The 21,984-nt window shown below is 37.3% G+C and overlaps 2 protein-coding genes across 12 annotated transcripts in view; both read left to right on the forward strand.

The window, feature by feature from the left end:
- LOC119995429 (protein SHOOT GRAVITROPISM 6) overlaps window positions 1-17,266 on the forward strand; it is a 35,643-nt gene extending 18,377 nt beyond the window's left edge. For 3 of the 11 annotated variants that reach the window (XM_038841925.1, XM_038841929.1, XM_038841934.1), the window contains 33 exons: window positions 1,358-1,456; window positions 1,555-1,629; window positions 2,012-2,071; window positions 2,677-2,766; window positions 2,954-3,075; window positions 3,191-3,320; window positions 3,397-3,476; window positions 4,459-4,594; window positions 4,849-4,930; window positions 5,398-5,543; window positions 5,620-5,700; window positions 5,769-5,869; window positions 6,659-6,927; window positions 7,012-7,121; window positions 7,248-7,376; window positions 7,500-7,574; window positions 7,658-7,791; window positions 8,010-8,082; window positions 8,260-8,391; window positions 9,513-9,694; window positions 9,777-9,899; window positions 10,484-10,544; window positions 10,655-10,750; window positions 11,352-11,452; window positions 12,684-12,789; window positions 13,085-13,198; window positions 13,297-13,371; window positions 14,616-14,744; window positions 15,357-15,428; window positions 15,524-15,609; window positions 15,716-15,809; window positions 16,485-16,592; window positions 16,670-17,266. In XM_038841925.1, the coding sequence (XP_038697853.1) occupies window positions 1,358-1,456; window positions 1,555-1,629; window positions 2,012-2,071; window positions 2,677-2,766; window positions 2,954-3,075; window positions 3,191-3,320; window positions 3,397-3,476; window positions 4,459-4,594; window positions 4,849-4,930; window positions 5,398-5,543; window positions 5,620-5,700; window positions 5,769-5,869; window positions 6,659-6,927; window positions 7,012-7,121; window positions 7,248-7,376; window positions 7,500-7,574; window positions 7,658-7,791; window positions 8,010-8,082; window positions 8,260-8,391; window positions 9,513-9,694; window positions 9,777-9,899; window positions 10,484-10,544; window positions 10,655-10,750; window positions 11,352-11,452; window positions 12,684-12,789; window positions 13,085-13,198; window positions 13,297-13,371; window positions 14,616-14,744; window positions 15,357-15,428; window positions 15,524-15,609; window positions 15,716-15,809; window positions 16,485-16,592; window positions 16,670-16,849 (3,651 nt within the window). In that variant the 3' untranslated portion in view covers window positions 16,850-17,266. The other 8 variants (XM_038841926.1, XM_038841927.1, XM_038841928.1 and 5 more) reach the window with 8 other exon arrangements.
- A 2,466-nt stretch (window positions 17,267-19,732) lies between these two features.
- Window positions 19,733-21,632, forward strand: LOC119989557 (UDP-glycosyltransferase 73C3-like). Its single transcript, XM_038835164.1, has one exon. It carries the CDS (start codon window positions 19,920-19,922, stop codon window positions 21,393-21,395), a length of 1,476 nt encoding a protein of 491 aa, XP_038691092.1. The 5' UTR covers window positions 19,733-19,919; the 3' UTR covers window positions 21,396-21,632.
- Window positions 21,633-21,984: the final 352 nt, after the last annotated feature.

Raw genomic sequence — 21,984 nt, forward strand, 5'->3', positions numbered from 1 at the left:
ACGGGAACCAGCAGAATGTTTTCCCAGTAATGACAGAAATACTACTCCAGCAATTCATACTTCCATTTTATGAATTCTTGCATCCCAGAATACCAAAAAAAAAAGACTTACGGGAACCAAAAAAAAAAAAACTTACAGACCAAAGCCACACGCTGCCCAGGCCAGACCAATCGCACCAGCTGCCCAGACCAGACCAGTCGCACCAGCTGCCCAGACCAGAACCACACGCTGCCCAGGCCAGACCAGTCGCACCAGCTGCCCAGACCCGACCAGTCACACCAAGCACCGATCTGGAATCGACTCCCACTCTGAATATAGAGCCTAGATTCACAAAACAAAACAAGATAACGACTCGATTTCACCTTTGAAACTGGAACCAGACCTTGATTTCACTGCACCAGGTAGCAGAACTAGAGCCAGACTCTGAGAGCAGCTCATCGCTCATCGCACCAGGCAGCAGGATCAGAACTAGGACTGCTGAGATCGACATAGGCTCGCGACTACCATCAGGAGGTAGGAGGAAACCCATCGCGTTGGACTGGCTCCGATACCATGTTACGAGAGAGTTGTTGGCTTTGAAAAACTTGTATATTTCACACACTTCTTCGTACAATCTTGCATACAAACCTAAATACAGCCTAGTGCATGTACAATGACTAAACTACCCTTATACATTCTAACAGTTTATATATACTATTTCCATTCTATTACCATACTCTTTCTTGTATATCAAATACTTGTTACCATCATTTGCATTCCTCCTCCCCTCTAGTCTTTGCCAAAGATAGTTGTTCCATTGCTGTTTCCGTGTCATTTTTATTTCCACTTTTCTTCGCATTGCTATCCTCATTCTATATGTCCTCACAGTTCAGTTGTTCCTGTTGGTTCTTCATGTGGTTATTGAACATATTACTTTTATCATTGCATGGGTGGTTATACAAGTAGTTCGTGTTTGAACTTGCAGAAGAATTTCTATGATTTTTCCTTGATTATTTATTAAAGCCGGGGAAATAAGTGAGCACACCCGACAGTTAATGCTAGAAGGATTCATTTTGAATGGGTTTGTAAAATTGGTAAACTCTGCTAGTTTTGAAATGAAACCTAACCTGAACCCTTCTTCCACATGAAACAAATTTCCATATGAAAGTCCTTACTAGATTTTATAATTTTCTATACTGTAAATATCTGCAAACACTATTTAGCTACAATTTACTTGTCACCAAAGTCCTTTATAGAGAAAATACTGGCTGGTTAGATGTTGCTAAACTTTTCACTAATACCTGGTGAAATCTAATTTTGCTTAAGATCCCCATTAAACAATGAGGTGCCTTTCTTTTTCTTTATTCTGATATTACAGGTTTGCAGATGCATCTCGGAGTTGTGCCGGCACAGATCTGCGTATAGCAATAACATGTTAAATGAATGTAAAACTCGTGATGATATTCCAAGCCCTGAGGTGAAACCTGTTGTATTTTCTATTATATATATTCTTTCATTTATTTTCTTGCTACATGATAATAATTTCAAGTCAGTTTTTGATATATATCCATCCAGGAGCTTTTTGCCCGCTTGGTAGTACTTTTGCATGATCCTCTAGCAAGGGAGCAGCCGGCTACTCAGATTTTGACAGTGAGCACTTTTTCCCCCAAATAAAAATAAAAATAAAAATGAAGTGGCTATTGTAATATATACAATCTGAATTTGAAGGAAACATTAGCTGCATAACCATCCTCATACTTCGATTGCAATATCCGGATTTCATATAAACCCGTAGAGATTGTGTAGTGGAATATTTGGTGATTTGTGATTAGTTGAGTAGCCATATCATTTTACAAGAATTTGTGTATGAGTTTGGTTTACTTCTATCTCTACGAGGCACACCAGTTCTAAGTCTTCTATGCTTCTCCTGCTGAAGCAATTTAAAGATTGGGCCAGTCGAGAAATTTTTGTCAGAAGTGGATGCATGTCCCTCGTAACTCAACATGAGCTTAACCTCTTTTCCCTATTGCAGGTTCTCTGTTATTTGGCACCTCTGTTTCCCAAGAATATTGGCTTGTTTTGGCAGGATGAGGTATTCCATTGTGTAGTCAGAATTTACAGAACTAGTTTATATTTGTTTTGAAGTCTTATTCTTTCTAAGAAATCAAACATCTGAGCTAGCAAGTGAAGTTAAAAATGGATGATGCATTGAGGTAACCAGTCATATTAATATTCCTGCTGTAAAATTTTTAAGCACGTATAGGTATAGGAGTCATTCTTATGAAGGTTCTCTTTAAAATTTCTTGTTGTGCTTTGACTTCTCCTTTTCTCTGTCAAATATTCCATTTTCCTTGAGTGTTGGATTCTGTGTCGGATTAAATATGTTCTGCTGTCCTCTTTTGAAGACTTTTATATGTCATCTGTAGCTTAAGGGATGTGAATTTTGGTAGATAACTTGTTCTATGTTAATTGACATCAGATAATGAGTCTTAAGACGATGCACTATTAATTAGCACATGCGTTGTAGTTTCTTCTTATGTCAGTATGACATTTTGGACTTTTCGAAATGTGTTACCTAGGAATTTCAAAATGCTTCTTGATGACTGCTTTGTTTTCAGTTTATATCTCTTCGTGATTTTATTGTTCAGAAGTCAACGACCTTTAAATCTTATGTGCACTGTCTTTCATAAACTCTAGATTCCAAAAATGAAGGCATATGTCGGTGACACGGAAGACCTTAAGGTGGATCCCTCTTATCAAGAGACTTGGGATGACATGATTGTCGATGTAAGATACTTCTTCTTAGAATCTTTTAGACAGGGTAAAATACAGTCTGTCTTTAAGTCTTTCCTATTTTTGAGGTATGGCGTAGAGTCTTTTGACTTTCACCCAACCGGAGGACTTATTTAAATGCAGATAAAATCAAAGCTTTGGTGGGCAGTCACACCACTAATCAATTTTCCTTTGGCTGAAGTTTCTTGCAGAATCTTTGGATGTTGTTCAAGACGTAAGCTGGCTTGTTTCACTTGGAAATGCTTTCTCTATCCAATATGAGCTTTATATGCCTGATGACGAACATTCTGCACTTCTTCATAGGTACAGAAGTTTAAATGTGTTTTCTTGGACTCAACATGCGACACTCGAATAAGTATTTGTCAATTTAAAGCTGTTGGAAAATCTGTGCCTTGGTATTTATTATTATATTTTGCAGGTGCCTTGGTATTCTTCTTCAGAAAGTTGATGATAGGGCTTATGTTCGACATAAGATTGATTGGATGTACAAACAAGCTAACATTGCCATTCCATCTAATAGGCTTGGTTTAGCAAAATCCATGGGATTGGTATGTTGACATGTCTATTTTTTGATGATGTTTCTCCGTTAATGAGGTTTGTAATTCATTGATTTTTATGACTTAGGTTGCAGCATCTCACTTGGATACTGTGTTGGAGAAGTTGAAAGATATTTTGGATAATGTTGGTCAAAGTGTTTTTCAGAGGTGAGGGCAAGGTCCATCTGATGGGCAAAAAAATTTCAATGGTAAAAACGGTGTTGGTAGGATAATTAGACATTCGATCCACCATAACCTTACATCACTTACCATTATCATGGAAGCCTTAATCCCAAACATTGTGGGTCTTTATCTGGTATGAAATCTATTGGGTCCGCAACATGGATACACGTATATTTTTCAGTTTACTTGTTTTGTAGTTACATGTTTTTGAAAACAATAGGTGTACCAAAACTGCATACAAAGTAATCAAAGAAAGTTCTATGGATAAATTGGATATGATTTTTTTCATCTATAGTATTTATTTATTAATTGTGTGTTTGAGAGGTATTGTAAGCTGTTCAGTTTTTTGGGGTCTTTGAAATCCAAGCGAGGCTGCTTTATGGGAAGGGACTATTTAGAAAAGATCTACTATGTTAGGTTATTCCACGTTAGGTATGGTAAGCTGTTCAGTTTTGGGGGGCTTTAAAACTCAAAGCGAGGCTGCTTGCTTTCTGGGAAGGGACTTTTTAGCGGACGCCTGTATTGTTATTTGGATGTGGACTGTTTGGTGGTAGAGACAAATGCTCTTTGGAAGGAGAGGGATCCTCATTTTTCTTCTTCTTCGTGGCGTTAGGTCTATGGGCGTCTTTGCATACTTTTGTTTGGTTGGTAACCATCCTCATCATTGTCTTCCAATAACATCTCTTAAATGGAAATTTTTTTTCAAGATCAGGAAGTGTGCAATATTTATTCAATATGTACAGTGTTTAGTTGTAGGGTTTTTAGTGAACTTTCTGCAGTCATTTTCAGAAAGTGATTTTTTGTGTGTTGTTTCACTTATTTATAATTATAGGAATCAATATTTTCTTGGATTTCATGATTTTTACATTTTGGTTTTATCGTTTTTCTTTTTACATTTGTGTAGTTTTTTTTGGTTAAAATTCTGAACATATATTTGAACTGATGAGCTACACTCTTGCCATTGCAGATTTTTGTCTTTTTTCTCTAGTAGTTACAGAACAGAGGAGTCTGATGACATACATGCTGCTTTGGCTCTGATGTATGGCTATGCAGCACGATATGCTCCATCTGCAGTTATTGAAGCGAGAATAGATGCCCTTGTTGTATGATTTCTTGTCATTTGAATTCTATGACACTAAGAAGTTTTATTTCCTAGATATTCCATGAACATATTAGCTATATCCTCTACTTATTGTTTACAAGCTGCTTTTACAATTGTTTAGATTTACCCCCTGAATGTTACTCCGATGTTGACCAATATGCTATTGAATCATTTATGTTCGTATACTGCCCTTTTTGGTGTCTTTCTCTTCATGTGTTCTCTCTTAATCTACATGTTCACTGCTCTGGCTTACAGGGGACTAATATGCTCTCACGGCTTCTTAATGTACATGGTGCTACAGCAAAGCAAGCTGTTATTACTGCTATTGATTTACTTGGTATGTACTTCCTAATAAATTAATTTTGTTAAAATTCGTTATCCTTATTTCCTTTCCACCAAGTATCTAATGAAGTGACAATCAACTTGGTATTATTTTGTTATGTGAAGTAGCATATCCTTGTTTTCTTCCCTTTTCTTTGCCTTCTGCAAAGGGCAACAGATTGGTTTCTGTTTCCAGTGTGACTCTGAAAGGCTCCGGATGTGTTTTGTTGACCCAATATTGTTCAACCAGATTTTGTAGTTGTTTAGCACTTTTTATAGATGCTGCAGTGAGCAGTCAAATATTTAGCATGTGGCACATCATATGATTCTATTCTTGGCTGCAAAGTTCACCTGAATTTTTATTGTATCAAACAAATGTATGAATTTGCATATTATAGCTCAGACTATTTGCTAACTGGTATGACATACTGCTTTTTGCCTGATAATCTTCTGAAGACTACTGTTATGATATTGATAATGTAGGTCATGCTGTCATTAATGCTGCGGAAAATGGTGCACCATTCCCTCTGAAAAGAAGAGACATAATGCTTGACTATATATTGACTTTAATGGACCTAGATGACAGTGATTCGTTTATTGATTCCAGTCTCGAACGGCTACGTACGCAGGTATTTACTGTGTTTTGATATGATTATGCATTGTCATTTCCCTTGGAATATTTCCCAACTTCTTCCCGTTCTGCAGGCCCTTGCTTTAAGTGCTTGCACGACCTTGGTTTCTGTTGAGCCAAAGCTGACGATCGGAACAAGAAATCATGTTTTGAAGGTGCCTGTTGTTTTCATGTCATGTTCACTTATATCTCAATCTTGCAAGTGATCTGAATTCTTTGGCAGGCCACCTTAGGGTTCTTTGCTTTACCAAATGAGCCGGTCGATGTTGTCAATCCTCTTATTGATAACCTTATTACACTCTTATGTGCGATTCTTCTCACAAGGTACTAGTTGATCCTGGTGCTTAAATCTCTCTAAGTTACTTCAGATTGGAAATAATTATTCTTGAAAGTATTCCTTGGCTTTCCTGGACCCACTCACATGCGCATGCCACACAATACCATCACCACCACCCATCTTCTATACAGGTGCATGTCTGGTGCACAGACATGCTCATACTTGAACAAACTGACAGACATCCCTTCCACCCTTTTGATAATAGGTGTTATTGTATATTGGATATGTTATCTTAGCTTCTTTTGATGACCTGGTGTAATTTTATAGTAGTGACGCCTGAGAAACCTTGTAATTTATAGACCATGTGCCTAAAAGTGATCCTTTATAGAGTGACACTGTTGGTTAAAGTGGTCGAGCTTCTCACCCCCGTGTCTAAGGGCATCCCTTCCACCCTTTTGATAGTAGGTGTTATTGTATATTGGATATGTTATCTTAGCTTCTTTTGATGACCTGGTGTAATTTTATAACAGTGACGCCTGAGAAACCTTGTAATTTATATACCATGTGCCTAAAAGTGATCCTTTACTGAGTGACACCGTTGGTTAAAGTGGTCGAGCTTCTCACCCCCGTGTCTAAGGGCATCCGGTGTTTGAATCCCCTCCCCATTGAAAAATAAGAAAGATCCCTCCCCCATTGAAAAATAAAAAAATGGTCTTTTCCTGATTTACTTCACTTGGCATTTGTTATTTTTTTACCTATATTTGGTTATTGGCTTTTACTTTAACATTGAATACACATATATCATATTCTAATTAGCTTCTCCATAATAAAATTAGTGGAGAGGATGGTAGAAGTCGAGCAGAGCAGCTCTTGCATATTTTGAGAAAAATTGATCAATATGTTTCTTCACTTGTGGAGCACCAAAGGAGAAGAGGTTGCCTTGCAGTGCATGAGATGCTCCTCAAGTTTCGAGCGCTTTGTGTTAGTGGATATTGTGCTCTAGGGTGCCGTGGCAGTTGCTCTCACAGCAAGCAAATTGACCGTACACTACATCGGAATTTTTCCAACTTACCATGTAATTTTAATTTTTGGGAGCAACTACCATGTAATGATATGTCCTTATGCTATCCGTGTATCTTTCTGTTTTATTTTTCACTAAATTTATCTTATTTTATGTTGCATTTACCAGCTGCATATGTATTGCCTAGTCGTGAAGCCCTGTGTTTGGGAGATCGAATCATGATGTATCTTCCTCGTTGTGCAGACAATAATCCTGAAATTAGAAAAGTTTCTGCACAGGTATGAAATTTGGAGGCAGTTTTGTATGTGGCTTCAGTTGAGTTGATATGTTGGTTTAGAGTTCCCATCATCTTTTTTTTCTTTTTTAATGCAAGGAGGAATCTTTACCTCTTCCTTTTTTGGTAGATTCTTGATCAACTTTTTAGTATCTCTCTTTCACTTTCAAAGCCTGGGGGTTTGGGTTCTACCATCAATGTTGAATTTTCCTACACTGCTTTGTCCTCACTTGAGGATGTTATCGCCATCTTGAAAAGTGTAAGTTCATTTGCTTTCTTTTCCCATTCTCTTCATTCCTTTTTTGTCATCTATTGTCAGATGTAGTGAAATGGAAGATTTGATCAATGACTTTCTTTTTTTCCTTCCCTTTTTGCTCTTCAGGATGCATCTATTGACCCATCAGAGGTTTTTAACCGAATTGTTTCCTCTGTGTGCGTTTTGTTATCAAAGGATGAGGTAGGCTTTTATATCCCTGCGTATGGTTGAAAAATTAGCACTGTACTGGAGCAATTTCTTCTTATTCTTGAAATTTTTTTCAGCTTGTAGCAGCCCTCCATGGTTGCACGGCAGCTTTATGTGATAGGATCAAGCAGTCTGCTGAAGGTGCTGTCCAAGCAATTACTGAGTTTGTTACAAAGAGAGGGAATGAGCTGAGTGAAACTGATGTTTCAAGGTTCTTCTATTGTTTTCAAAATTCTGAATTTGGATATTGACTGCTAATTTTGCGTGTATATTCGCTGGATAAATATACAGTTTTCCAGATTTCTATTTCTTTATCCAATTCAAACTCACAATCTACCCTATATCTGGTCCATTCCTTTTCTGCAAGCTAAAGCTAAGGCTCCTTACATTTGAGTGTGCATTTATTAATTGGGCATCATGTGTGCGCAGGACGACCCAGTCCTTACTCTCTGCTGTGATGCACGTTTCTGAGAAGCATTTACGTTTGGAAACTCTTGGGGCAGTATCTTTTTTTGTTTGAAGCTTGTAGCCTCATTAATTAGTGTAACAGTTGTAGTTCCGTATATCTAATACTAGTTTGTTGCCTGCGGCTATATAAATGTATTATGGAGTTTTTTTAATTTCCCTTTTCATTTTCTTTTACTGTACCTTTACTTCCGAAATCCTTAGCTATCTGTAGGTATCTTCTCTAGCTGAAAGTACCAGTTCAAAAGTTGTTTTCAATGAAGTATTAGCAACTGCAGGGAGGGATATTGCCACTAAGGATATATCTAGACTACGCGGTGGTTGGCCAATGCAGGACACATTTTATGTGAGTTTCCTGTAATTTCTAGTTACAGAATTGTTCATACTTTTTTTTTTCTTTGAAGTTGTACTTTATATGCACTCATGCACATTACAGTTGCAGGCATATCATGTGTATCACACCTCTAGCTTCTGTCTAGCGTTGTTGGGTAAATAATTCATTATTCCGGTTGACATGAATCTGATGTGGAATCTTTTGCTTTGTGAATTTGAGGGTTGTGAGCGTTGGTAACTTTGTTGTTGTATTAAATTCTTCAGCGCCTTGACCTTGCTGCCATCGTGGGAGCCTTGGGCTCTAGCATCATAAATTTTTAATACTTTTCAGCCATTGGCCTATTTTGGTGTATTTTTACTTTTTGTGCTGGCTGTTAGGTAAGTGGAGTGTTCTGTATCCATAAGGTAATTTCTTAGTTCTAATTAGCCTGCCACAACATCTTTTGGGATAAATGTTTTGATGATGATGTCAACATGGTTTTCCTTGGCCATTATATCTTGTCTATGTTACTTTTTGCATTGAGCACTTAAATCCTTGTGCTGTTCATGCCTTGTAGTCTTACACAACTCTATCTTCTTCAATTGGAGCTACCTTAAATTGAATCATTTCATGTCTCATCGTATTCTTCAGCATGGCTCTCTCTTTGCAAACTCAACAGATTTCCCTGTTGTTGTTTGGGAATTATGCTGTAGCGGGTTCTGGTTTTTTTGGGGATCAGGCTTGTTGTGTCTGACAGGAAGTTAGGCATGCTTTGTTGTTTTGAATGGATTTACAGTAGTTGCAGGAGTCCTTGGGATTGGCAGCCCATTCTAATTTGTTTGATGTAGCTTGCCTGATGTAGTCTCTTTGCTTTGAGTAAAATAGTTGCACTTTTGATGCATACAGAGTTGTCAGTTGGCAACGTGAAGTTCTCGTTTTACTGTTCTTGTTTTATTGGATGCATACTTTAGCACACATCTCAATTTTGTCTTTATATAATTTTCTGTATGCTCTCTGTCATTTTGAATGGGCTTCATTGTTATCTCAACAATGTCTCCATGCAGTAAGTTTATCACTTGTACGCATATAGCCTGTGTACTTGTGTGCACCTAGTGACATAATTACTTAATGTTTTGCCTATATATCCTTAATAGGCCTTTTCTCAACACATGGTGCTTTCTCTTGTGTTCCTGGAGCATCTGATATCTATCCTTAGCCAGTCGTCAGTTCCGAAAGGTGATTTTGATAGAGGAGATGGTTCTGGTCATTTTTCTGATGGTCAGATAGAGAATGACACTCTGCAGGCTGCTATGTTTGCTCTCACTGCCTTTTTCAGGTAATTCAACAGGTAGATTAGATTTTAGTATTGCTTTTTTTGAGTGGTCAAATTTATAATTTTTTTCTTTTTTTAATCACAGAGGTGGAGGAAAAGTTGGAAAAAAAGCTGTTGAGCAAAACTATGCTTCTGTTCTTGGGGAACTTATACTGCAATTGGGAAGTTGTCATGGTCTGGCTAGTTGTGGTCAGATTGAACCACTGCGGTAAGCATCAAGAACAGACTTCTATGTCTTTTTGTTGTAAATCCCATCCCACTCACACTAACAATATTGTCCGCTTTGGGTTTACCGGTTCACGGTGGATGCATCGGGCCAGCACGACTTTGTTCTTCTTTGGGCCGTCTCACTTAATGGTACTTGGGCCCAAGGAAAAGGCCTTGTTGATAGAGTGGGGGAGGGCTTGTCCTTATAAACCATATTGGATCCTCACATCTTTTCGATGCGGGATTCCCAACACTCCTCCCAAATTTGTGGGTTGGGTTTTATGCCAGACCCAACAAGTGGACATGTGGGGCCCGTCCAACTTGGACCGAGACTATGCTCCGATACCATGTAGGAACCAGTAGGAGGTATATTTTGGTGTGGCTTACAACCCCAATTAGGGTTACCAGATTTTATATCATATGATTCTATAATAATAACATGAATACGATTATAGCCCTACTTGCTAATTGCCATTATACCAACTATTTACAACACTTGCAATTGGCTCAGTTATCGGCCTTCTGAAACCAATGTTTGTTCAATTGAATTTTCCTAAAGATGTTGTCTTATCCCTTTAATTGCAGGAACCTTCTAACTGGGTTTCAGGCATTTTGTGAGTGTGTTGGGGATCTTGAAATGGGAAAGGTGCGAAAACATGTAGAAAATCTCCAACCTGTCCAGGGCAATTATGCAAGCTAGTGATATTAGTTCCGTAAAATGAAAATGAAAAAGTGACATTGAAATATTATCTGTAGATTTTGGCTAGAGATGGGGAGCAAAGCGAGAATGAGAAGTGGATCAACCTTATTGGTGATGTGGCTGCCTGCATTTCCATTAAGAGGCCAAAAGAGGTAATATTTTAAACTCCACTCCCTGCCTTCCCCATTGGCCCCACTCCCTACCAAAGCTAGTCTTTTCCCCTTGATTTACCTCTTTTTTTTCCCAAACTGATCAATGTGAAAATCTATCACGGTTCAGGAAAAGGGATGCATGGAAACACAGGGATTGTGTTAATGTCTTTGAATAAGGAAATTAATCCATTTTTTCTCATTGTTCAAGTGGACTATTTTTAATTAAGAATTCGGCAATTAATCATCTTTCTAGTGAATTTTATGCAATGGAGCTATGCTTGGAAGGCAAATTTCATGCTTTTCTGAATCAGTGACTTTATTGGAGTCCATTAACTAAGGGATTTTTGGCTTCACGGGGGTTCCTTCATTATTTACCTACGGCAGTTTGTCGGCAAGAGATTCTTTGCAAGAGAGTTGTGAGAGATTTCCTAAGCTCTTGAGCTAATAATCATCAAACAATAAATGGAATTACAATATATAACAAGCACATGTATTCGATGTTGTGTATGTTTGAAATATATTTTAGTTGGTCCATCGTTGCATTTATATACTCACTTTATGATTATTATGTAAAACCCTTATATGTTTACAATGTATCCAGGTCCAACTTATTTGTCAAATTTTGACCAAAGCTTTAAACCGGCACCAAAGATTTCAAAGGGAAGCCGCAGCTGCAGCATTGTCAGAGTTTGTTCACTATAGGTATGTGAGATGATCTGCCTTTGGAAAATATCCTATTATTGGCTTTGTATCGTCTATTTTTCCTGCATTATTCTGCAGAGTATTTTCGTTGCTTGCTCTATTAGGTCACAGGTGCATCTTCTCATGTATCTGATTCATCTGGCTAGGTTGCTTATGGAAAGATATCTGTTAACACCCATGGAAATTTGATCACCAAGATGAACACGGATTTCCTTTAACACCAATAGAAATTTGATCACCAAGATGAACATGGATATCCCATAGTGGTTGGGATTTTGACATTTAGATTTCCAAGACCAGGGAGAAAAGTTGACATTTAGGCTTCCAAAACCAGAGAGAAAAGTTAACATTTAGGTTTCTAAAACCAAGGAGATTTGCACACCACCTTTATGATGCTTTTGAATGAGGTTATGGCCTATTTACTGCGTACTAGGAGAACTTTAATTTTTTAGACACACTCCCAACAGTCTGACCCTCTTTCACATGATATTTCAAATTTACATTCCTAGGTTCTGTATAAAGAAAACCTTTTGTGGGATGAGAGTTTCCTCCACTAAAATCGAGCCGTCTGAAATTTATAAAATCGTCACACCTACTGCATGGCTGAACTTGAGACTGCTGTTTTTATTGAGTTGGCATTCGTTTTGAAGATTGTTGGGACCAATATTTTCATTATCCTTTTAGGATGGCAACTGCTAATTGAAATCGTCCTTAAGCTCTGGCCCCTCGAACTGCATAAGGAGTTTCTTTGCATTATTCCATAGGTTGTTTGGTACACATGGTCCTGTCCTTGTTTACAAGTTAGTCCTTGCTCGCAAATTGCAATAGTTGTGGTTGCTACGGATGGGGCCACTACAGCATGGTTATAATTCTTTAATTGTTGATGCTCCATTTTGCCCGTTCTAGGGCAATTTATGTATATGCACTAGCGTGAAAAATTCTGCCAGTATTGTGTCTTCACTATTGGTTTTGGGCTGGCAGTTCCAGTTAGTTAACTGTTGATGTTCTAAAGCCATGAAATTTGTCTTCCAAATTGGATCCAATTTTATGTTTTGTGAACTTTTCAACTGTGTAGTACAAGTGCTTCTTAATGCTCTGGCAGATTCATCAATGAGACTTGTTTTTGAGTCTTTTGACCCTTATTTACAGTCAGTTTCATTTTTATTGGTAAGGATTTTAAATGTTACTCTTGATTAGTCATTGACATTAGTTCGTTTTATCCACGGTGAAGTGGTGGATTAAGTTCCCTCCTGGAGCAGATGGTTGAAGCATTGTGCCGGCATGTATCAGATGAGTCTCCTACTGTGAGACGCCTTTGTCTTAACGGGCTTGTGCAGGTAACATTATGGAAATTTGCACCAGCATTAACTCTTAAGGTTTTGAGTTTAGAATCTCACCCGGTGCATCTCAGATTTAAAATGTTAGTAGTAGTGGGTGACTGCTGCAGGGTTGGTCCAATGTGACCCTACCTTGGAGAGGTTCCAAATTCTCAGGGATAGCGGGAGAGGGAGAGGGCGAGAATTGTGTCATTGATATCCATGATCGAACATGTATTTAATGTGCATATTGTGTCTTCATTTTTTTTCTTCTTTAAACCCTAAAACAATGAATGGAACTATATTTTTCTGGCAGACACCATCTATTCATATTTATCAGTACACAACTCAAGTTCTGGGCGTAATACTAGCGCTGCTTGATGATTCGGAGGAATCTGTTCAATTAACTGCTGTGTCATGCTTAACTACGGTAATTACCCATCACATCTTTCCCCCATGCTTCCTCTCAGTATTTTCTTGGTTGTGCATTTGTTGACTTGATTTGTCCTCAATCTTCTATTGTCTTAGATTCTCGAGTCATCACCCAATGATGCAGTGGAACCCATTTTGCTCAACCTTTCTGTTCGACTTCGCAATCTTCAAGTATGTTCTATACTTCCTGTGTCTGTCTGGGAGTAGTGTTATTGACATTTGGTATTTATATGTTGTGAGATCCAAATGATGCTCTCTCTCTTATGCTAACTTTTGCTGTTAATATTCATCCTCTGTTTTCTTAGTGTTCATTGATTTGTGTAGGACCCTGCAAATATGAGGGGTAGACTATCATCAGGGTTTAGGTTGTATTCTTGCAGAAACTACTCTTGCCTTTGGAAGGAAAAACTTTCATCTTTCTTTATTTAGCTTGTAGCACTTTTTCTAGAAATAAATATAATTCATCTTCGGTATTTTTAAAAAAAGTAAGAGATTCCTAAGCTAGATTCTATGGGATGCTTAATTCCATTTTGGACAAACAGTGCAAGTGTAATGGAGAAATTCTTATATGTCAGAGCTGCAAAATTGAAGGTCCTTTTTTTTTTATTTCATAATATGATGAAAATAAAATTGGTTCTGCTAGATGGAAGGACGATGTAAACCCTAGTAGAATCTTGTTTGGATGAAAATCGAATCTTATTTTGAAGTTTCTTCCCCCTCCCTCCCCCCCTTCTAGAAGGTGTGATGAAGTGTTCTTTCGTTATTTTCCCCTCCTCTTCCAATGGAGATGTGATAATATTATTGTAAAGGTAACGAAAGTACAGTACAGTTTCTGGAAGATGTGATGAATTGTTTTTTTTTTGTTATTTTCCTCTCCTCTTCCAATGCAAATGTGATCAAAGTATTGTCAAGTTATTGAAAATACAGTTTCTGGAAGATGTGATGAAGTTTTTTTCGTTATTTCCCCCTCCTTTCTCAATGCAAATGCGATAAAAGTTTTTTAAAAGTAATGAAAATACAGTTACGTTTTCACTTGGTCGAGTGAAGTAGAAATAAAGTAAAGGCTAAAAGAATGCTTTATTTTTATTTTAACTAGTTGAGAGCCCGCACAATGCTTGGGTAGTCTTGACATAATTTGATTGATTAATGATTAAAGTAAGTAAAATTAAGTTTTCCTTCGTGAATAGCATAAAAGAATTAATTAATATGTTTGTTATTTCTGAAACGATACTACAAATATACTCTATCGGACTAATTAATCAATACAATTTTTTATATGATTTACTTATTAGTTTGTGTATGAACTTAGGAGCATCTAATTACCCCCTCTCCCACCAATTTTTTCTTGAGTTTCATATTTGGTGGTAGAACCTCAAAGTTTCATTTATGATATCTTTTTCTACCACTTCTATTAGCTAGCAAACAAATCCGTATATTTGAAACAGACATGCATGAACGTGAAGATTCGAGCTGATGCATTTGCAGCATTTGGAGTGCTCAGCAACTATGGAGTTGGGACACAGCGTGAGGCATTTCTTGAGCAGGTGCCTAGATGAAAATTCATGAAAATGTTATAATTGGTTATTAAAAAAAAAGGTCTTTCAGTGTCTGGAATTGCATATATTACTGAGTCTGTTTTTTTTTAAAGGTCATATAACTGAAGTCATTCTCAACGTATGAGTTCATGTACTATACCTGTAATGTGTATATTTCTCTATGATTGTATGCATTATAGATGTCATTTCACCACATAAACAAGTAAATATTTATGGGAAGGCACTTCTCAAGTACACTATGTTTCCTTATTACACACAAGATAATCACTTAAGAAGTAGCACCTTAAAGCATCATGTGTTGGGCTAGGAAAGATATAATTGTAATCCCAATATATGTAAGTGGGAAAGATCCAGTTTCCACCTAATTTAAGTTTCAGACTGATTTGATGGAAGCTTGAGATACTAATTACCCTAACAAAACTTCATGCAATTTACGTTTCCTAATATGACGTCCCTTTGTGAATGTGCTTGTGATCACTCCCCTTATTTTTCTCATAAACTTTCTTCTAATTGTTTTCATGATAATACATTGAAGATTAGCTGTAGATTTTCCCTTTCTTAACATTTGAGAGTAAGTTTAATTAAAGAAGTTGTTTTCAGATTCATGTGGTCCTCCCACGCTTGATCCTGCACCTTCATGATGATGATCATAGTGTTCGTCAGGCTTGTCGTGTAAGTAGTTGCAACCATTTTAATGTTGTTCTTTATATGAACTATGACCCTTCTCAGTTGAAATATTCATGTACCAGTTCTTGTTTCATGAATAGAATACCCTCAAGCAGATTGCTCCTTTAATGGAAATGGAAGGATCTGTTGCTCTGTCCAATTCACATTGTTTTAATTCTGACCATCGGTACGTCGTTCTTTGATAAATTATATATTTTTTAAAGTACTGCCTGAGTGATCTTTTATTCTATTTGTGGTGGTAAAATCTTATTTATTTATTTTTCTTTTTTCAGAGGTGACTACGAGAACTTTTTAAGAGATCTCGCGAGGCAATTTGTTCAATATCTTCCTTCTAGAGTTGATAGTTACATGGCATCGGAAATACAGGTTTATATTCCTCTGAAAACCTTAAAATTTTCAGTGGGAAGGTTTTTTTTTTTTTTGGGTGATGTAAATTTGGTCTTCCCAACACCCACTGTCCCCCAGGCCCCAACCAAAAAAAAAATCAAACAAAGAAAAACCTCAATTTGTACATGATTGGTCTATATATTTGTGTTTCTGATCATGCAACACATTTGAACTGACCTTTCACTTTGACGAGAGCAAGCAGCCAATCCGTAAGGGTAAGGCACTGAGCAATTCTTGCTCAAGTTGTATTTGTTTACTACAATCTATTTGGTACTAAAAAACATAATTGTGGCAAAGATCAAATTGAATTTTTTTCAATGTTATGAGTTCATTCTTTAGTTTGTCAGATTACTTCCAGTAATTGTTAAATTTCAAACACACAAGCACTACATCATTCTTTGACATTGTAGCCCATGTGAGCGTCCAGGGTCTACGGTATGGGGTCTTCAGATGTATGTGTTCATTTCACTTTGCAAGAGTATTATTTTTCCTCCAGTTTCTCTGTCGACTCTTATCTTGATTTAATCCATGTGGCATTACACATGCACTATAAAACAGTGCGTTATATGTTACTATTTTGCCCTCGTCCTTTCGAAGGGCAGATGTACACACAATGTGTGAAATATAATACTGCTTTTAATTTTGATGATACAGGCCTTTGATGCACCTTGGCCAATAATTCAAGCAAATGCTATATACTTCTGCAGCAGCATGCTATCTCTTTCAGATGATCAGCACATTTTATCTCGTTACTACACCCAGGTCATTCGCAAATTCTTATAATGAGATATTGTTGCATTTGGAATGAAATGTTTACAAAGGTTTTTTTCTTCGATTAGGTGTTTGTCCTGCTGGTGGGCAAGACAAATCAATCCACTGATGCAGTCGTTAGAGCAACATGCTCTTCAGCTTTGAGCTTGTTACTAAAGTCGACTAATTCCCTCTCATGGAGAGTAGCTCGACTTGATCGTATGGACTCGAGTAGAAGGGGTTATGAATCGGAGTCTGCTAGAAAATAGCTATGCTTAAAAGATGAAATGAATATGTTTCTCGTCCTGTGTTGTGTGAATAATAGGTTCGAATGTATCGTACTGGGTCACTTCCAAGAGTTGTAGATTTAAGCACTACTCTGGAGGGAATCACGTGGAAAGTGCATTTGTTCACTCTTGAGGTTTGATATGAATCTCATTTTGGATGCTGGTGAATGTTGAAATCATCCCAATGATGAAAAAATATGTACAGTTTGTCAGTGTGGTTAGGGGAGCCTGTTGTAAATTAAGCTTGCAATAACGGTGTGTAAAATATTCTGTTTTTATTTCTTACTCGATGTCTGTGGAGGTAGGTTGGTTCAAGAAACTTGTGCAGTCATACTGCTTGTAACTAAGTTGATCGGGGTACGTGGTTGAGAGGGTAGAGGTTTTTGTCTCGGTTGGAAATGACTGGAGTTGGGAGATCATTTGTATTTTTTATCCGTCTAAATGTAGTGTTTTTTTTTTCTTATACATGCATGCTTTTCGTGTGTGTATTTTCATCACGTTTATTGAGCAGATAGATCAGTCTACATTGAAATTTTTATTACTGTCGTCCTGTGCTTGATGCTGCTCTTAGAGTGACTGAAAAAAAAAAAAATCTCTCTTCGGTTTAGCCTGCTAACAATCTTGCTCTGAATGAAGCTGGGGGGACGACTTTTCTTTTTTCGAGAGGAGGTATATTTTCGTGAAATAATAGATCACGAAACATTTGAACTTTATTTAACATGCTGTTCTGGACTTGCAGAAATTTGGTTGCTCTTTGCTTTTTGATGCTTTAAGTAGTCTGAAGCACAGCACTTTTTCTACGTGAATACGGAACAACCAAGAGTAACGGGAGTCGGGCCTACTCTTTAGCGGCCAGACGTAGCAAGCTTTTAGAGCATCCACAATGGGAAGAATTTGAAGTACTTGAGATGATACTTTCTTGATAAGTTAAGTGCTAGATGTTCACAATGGGTATAATGTAGTGTATTTCAAGTACTTGAAATGTTACTTTTTTGATAAATATAGTGCTACATACACACAATGGGTGAAAAATTACACTTGAAAATTTAGTTGTGGAAAAAGGATACTTGAGAGTTGGAGTATGTATATAGTTGATGAATAGTGAAGAGAGAGGTGATCAATAGTGAAGAGAGAGGTGATGAAAAGGAAGAGAGAGATGATAAAAAGGAAGAAAAAGAAGATGAAAAGAAGAGAGAGATATGAAAAAGAAGAGAGAGATGATAAAAAGGAAGAGAGAGAAAATAGAGAAAGTGAGTATGAAGTGTTGGAATGTATGGAGTGTTGATGAATAATGTATATTGTGGGATTCACTCATCCAATTAAATTGTGCCACGTAGGATAGATGAGAAGAGAGAGAATGATTTTGAAGTGCTGGATATTTGGTGCATCACTGTGGATGCTCTTATCTTGGTCTTCTAAGTACTTCTAACTATAGCTATATTAGAGCAAGTCCAACCCAAAACATCGGGGACATCCTCTCCTTTATTTTAATTAAAAATCTATTTTTGGAGATCTTTATTTTAACATCATTTTTAATTACATCCACATTCTAGACATCACATCAAATATTTTATTGTTTTCAATATAGCTACCTTTTAACTATCTTTCACTTTAACGTATTATTATAATTATAAATACAAATAATATTATTTTAATATTAATAATATCATAATTTAATATTAATTTTAAAATAATATTAATAAATATATATCTTAAATGAAGATATTTTAATATTATTTTTTAAAAAAAATTTAAAAAATAAATATTTCGTCTATCACATTCTATTTATTAAAGTTTTTTATTTTAATTATTTTATTATAGAGGAAAGAGAAGATGAGGGGAGAGAGGAAAGAAAAAACAATAAAATAATGGTTTGAGAAGGTTGAAATCTCTTCAAGTTTGGGGAGAAGTTTGAGATTTTTCTAATTTGAGGGATTGTATGAGAGATCGATTGAGAATGTTTCTATAAAGTGGTCCCTCAAAATGATTTTTCCTCCATTTTGAGGGATCCGTTGGACATACTCTTACCATATGTATTCGCAACAGAGAGAGAGTTTCGCTTCTTGCAATCGTTCACAACAATTGACAGTAGGATATGCTTGTGGGTCTCGACCGTTATCGGGTCCAGCGGTATTCAAATTTATGCTGGTTGTTTTTCGTGTCGTACGCACCAACTGTTCAGTCAAATCTTGCGTGCTTCGGCTCCCCCACTTTATTTGGCTCATGCTTAAAAGACAAAATAGACATTACTACAAAGCAAAATCACGTGAAGAACTACTACAAGTTAGTATTATATGACTATCATCGACAATGACACGTTGTGGTTGGAACACCACCTGAAGCAATATGTGCTATGTGGAGAGGAAGAGAAGGAAGGGATAAGATAAAGAGGAAGCAATCTTGGGGAGAGTTTAAAGAGAGCATTAGAGGAAGGATTGCATTGTTGATAGAAGAAATTAGGCAACTTTCACATAATGTAGAACCAATCTAATCTACAGGCTTGTTGAGTAAAAAATATCTTCCTTCAAATCATTGATGTACTCCTCTAATTGTTGAACCTCTCACTTTGGGTGCGCTTGTCATTGTTTTGGTGCTTCTTAGTTCTGTCTACATTTGTCAGAACATTTTTTAACATTTTATTCCAAAAGTTCAAAGTAGTAGTATTTCACCTTTCAAACACGTTTAGCATATGTGGTTCTGATCTCTGAGTGTGGGTCGTGACCATTATTGGGTCTAGCTGTTTCCGACTATGACTCTTCTTACCACCACATCGTCGAGAATCTTTGCCACCAATTTCAGCGGCTCCTGCTTTTGTGTCTGGCCCAAAAAAGGTAACCAAACTGGAAATGAGGATAAACAGAAGATTGTAGTGCGTGAACACACAAAATATCATGTGAACCAGAAAAATCAAATTTTCATATTGATGTCAGCTCTTACATCATCTCCAATGGTTCCTGGTGGAGCAGCCTTGAATCTTATTACTCTATAAAACCAACTGCAAAATACTCATATTGATGGGTCTCTTCACACTTCACCGCTCCATATTAGTCCCATGACTTCCATACCCAATCAACTTCACTTTGCCTTGTTTCCATTCATGGCTCAGGGCCACATAACCCCCATGATAGATATTGCTAAACTATTTGCAGAGCACAATGTCATGATAACCATAATCACGACACCAGTAAATGCAGCCCGGTTTAAGCCGATTCTTGATCGCGCCATGGAATCAGGGCTGCCAATCCAACTATTGCTACTTCAGTTTCCATGCGCAGCAGCAGGATTACCTGATGGATGCGAGAGCATGGACATGCTGCCTTCACTAGACTTGGGCTCAAAATTTTTCGATGGGACGAACTTGCTACTCGAGCAAGCAGAGAAATTGTTTGAAGGGTTAGAACCGAAGCCAAGCTGCATTATATCTGACCAGTGCTTGCCATACACAATCCACATTGCTAAGAAGTATAGTGTCCCAAGAATTTCATTCGATGGCTGTTGTTGCTTTTCTGAGTTGTGCTTACATAATTTGCATGTTTCCAATGTTCTGGAGAGCATTAGCTCTGAAGATGAATACTTTGTTGTGCCAGGTTTGTCTGATCGCATTGAAATAACTAAAGCACACCTACCCAAATACAATATATTTTCAAAATCAGAGAAGTACGTAAATGAAATACTCATGGCAGAGGAGAGGTCATATGGTTTCATCATTAACACATTCGAAGAGCTGGAGCAAGAGTACGTGAACGTGTACAAGGAGGCAAGAGAAAATAAAGTGTGGTGTGTTGGTCCTGTTTCACTGAGCAACAAAAACAAGTTAGATAAAGTTCAGAGGGGTAACAAGACCTCCATTGAAGAATATGAATGCACAAAGTGGCTTGAATCATGGCAACCTGGTTCTGTACTCTATGTTTGTCTAGGAAGTCTTTGTAATTTGATACCATCACACTTGATAGAGCTTGCATTGGGTCTAGAAGAATCTGGCAAGCCATTCATTTGGGCAATAAGGGGAGGAGACAAAACAAAAGATCTTGAGAATTGGGTTTTAGAGAATGGATATGAAGAAAGGATCAAAGGAAGAGGACTTCTGATTCGAGGTTGGGCTCCACAAATACTAATCCTGTCACACCCTGCAATTGGAGGGTTTTTAACACATTGTGGTTGGAATTCCACACTTGAAGGAATATGTGCCGGTGTGCCAATGATCACATGGCCTCTTTTTGCAGATCAATTTCTTAATGAGAAGTTAATTGTGCAAATTTTAAGAATTGGTGTGAGGGTTGGGGCCGATGTTCCTTTACGATGGGGAGAGGAAGAGGCGATAGGGTTATTCGTGAAGAAGGAAGATGTAAAGAATGCCATAGAAAAGTTGATGGGTCAAGGAGAAGAGGAGGAAGGGAAAAGACAGAGAGCAAGAGAGCTTGGGGAGATGTCTAAGAGAGCATCGGAGGAAGGTGGATCTTCGCAACTCAACATTGCATTGTTGATAGAAGAAATCAGGCAACGAACATGCCATGAAGAACCAATCTAGTGCTTATATCAACATCCTCATTCATCAAAGCTTGAATCCTAAACAATCTAGTGCTTCACAAGCTGGAGAAATTTAGTCCGTTTATTGCAAACTGACAAATTGTTATGCATTAGTCCATTCGTCCCAAATCCTACAAATTGCTTGTTTGATCATCTTCCTCTTATATTTTCTTGTCTAACCTTCCTCTCTCACTCTCTCCAGATTCCATAACAGAAGCAGAAAAAAAAATTTCAAGTACTATTCGCATAAGAAATTTCAACTGTTCCCTATTGCATCAAAAAACACGTAGACTGAAAAGTCTCCAATAGCATTCTGTGACCAAAATCATAATTGTTGCCCATGCAGAGAGGTTTAATTATATTGCAGGGCTATAGAGTCCCCAATTTCTAGAATTGATTAATAATCAGATCTACATTAATTAATCACCACATGTCCGACTACTCGTAATGCATATCGTTAATCTAACAATAAAACAAAATGAAAAGGGAATGTTGATAACAAGAAGAGATTTGTGTCTTGACAGAAGTTGACATGAGTAGGGAGAGAAGGAGGATATACTGGAAGAGATTCTCCCCTAACTTTTTCAAAT

This window comes from Tripterygium wilfordii, chromosome 3 (genome assembly GCF_013401445.1).
Source record: "Tripterygium wilfordii isolate XIE 37 chromosome 3, ASM1340144v1, whole genome shotgun sequence".
NCBI classification, from domain to species: domain Eukaryota; kingdom Viridiplantae; phylum Streptophyta; class Magnoliopsida; order Celastrales; family Celastraceae; genus Tripterygium; species Tripterygium wilfordii.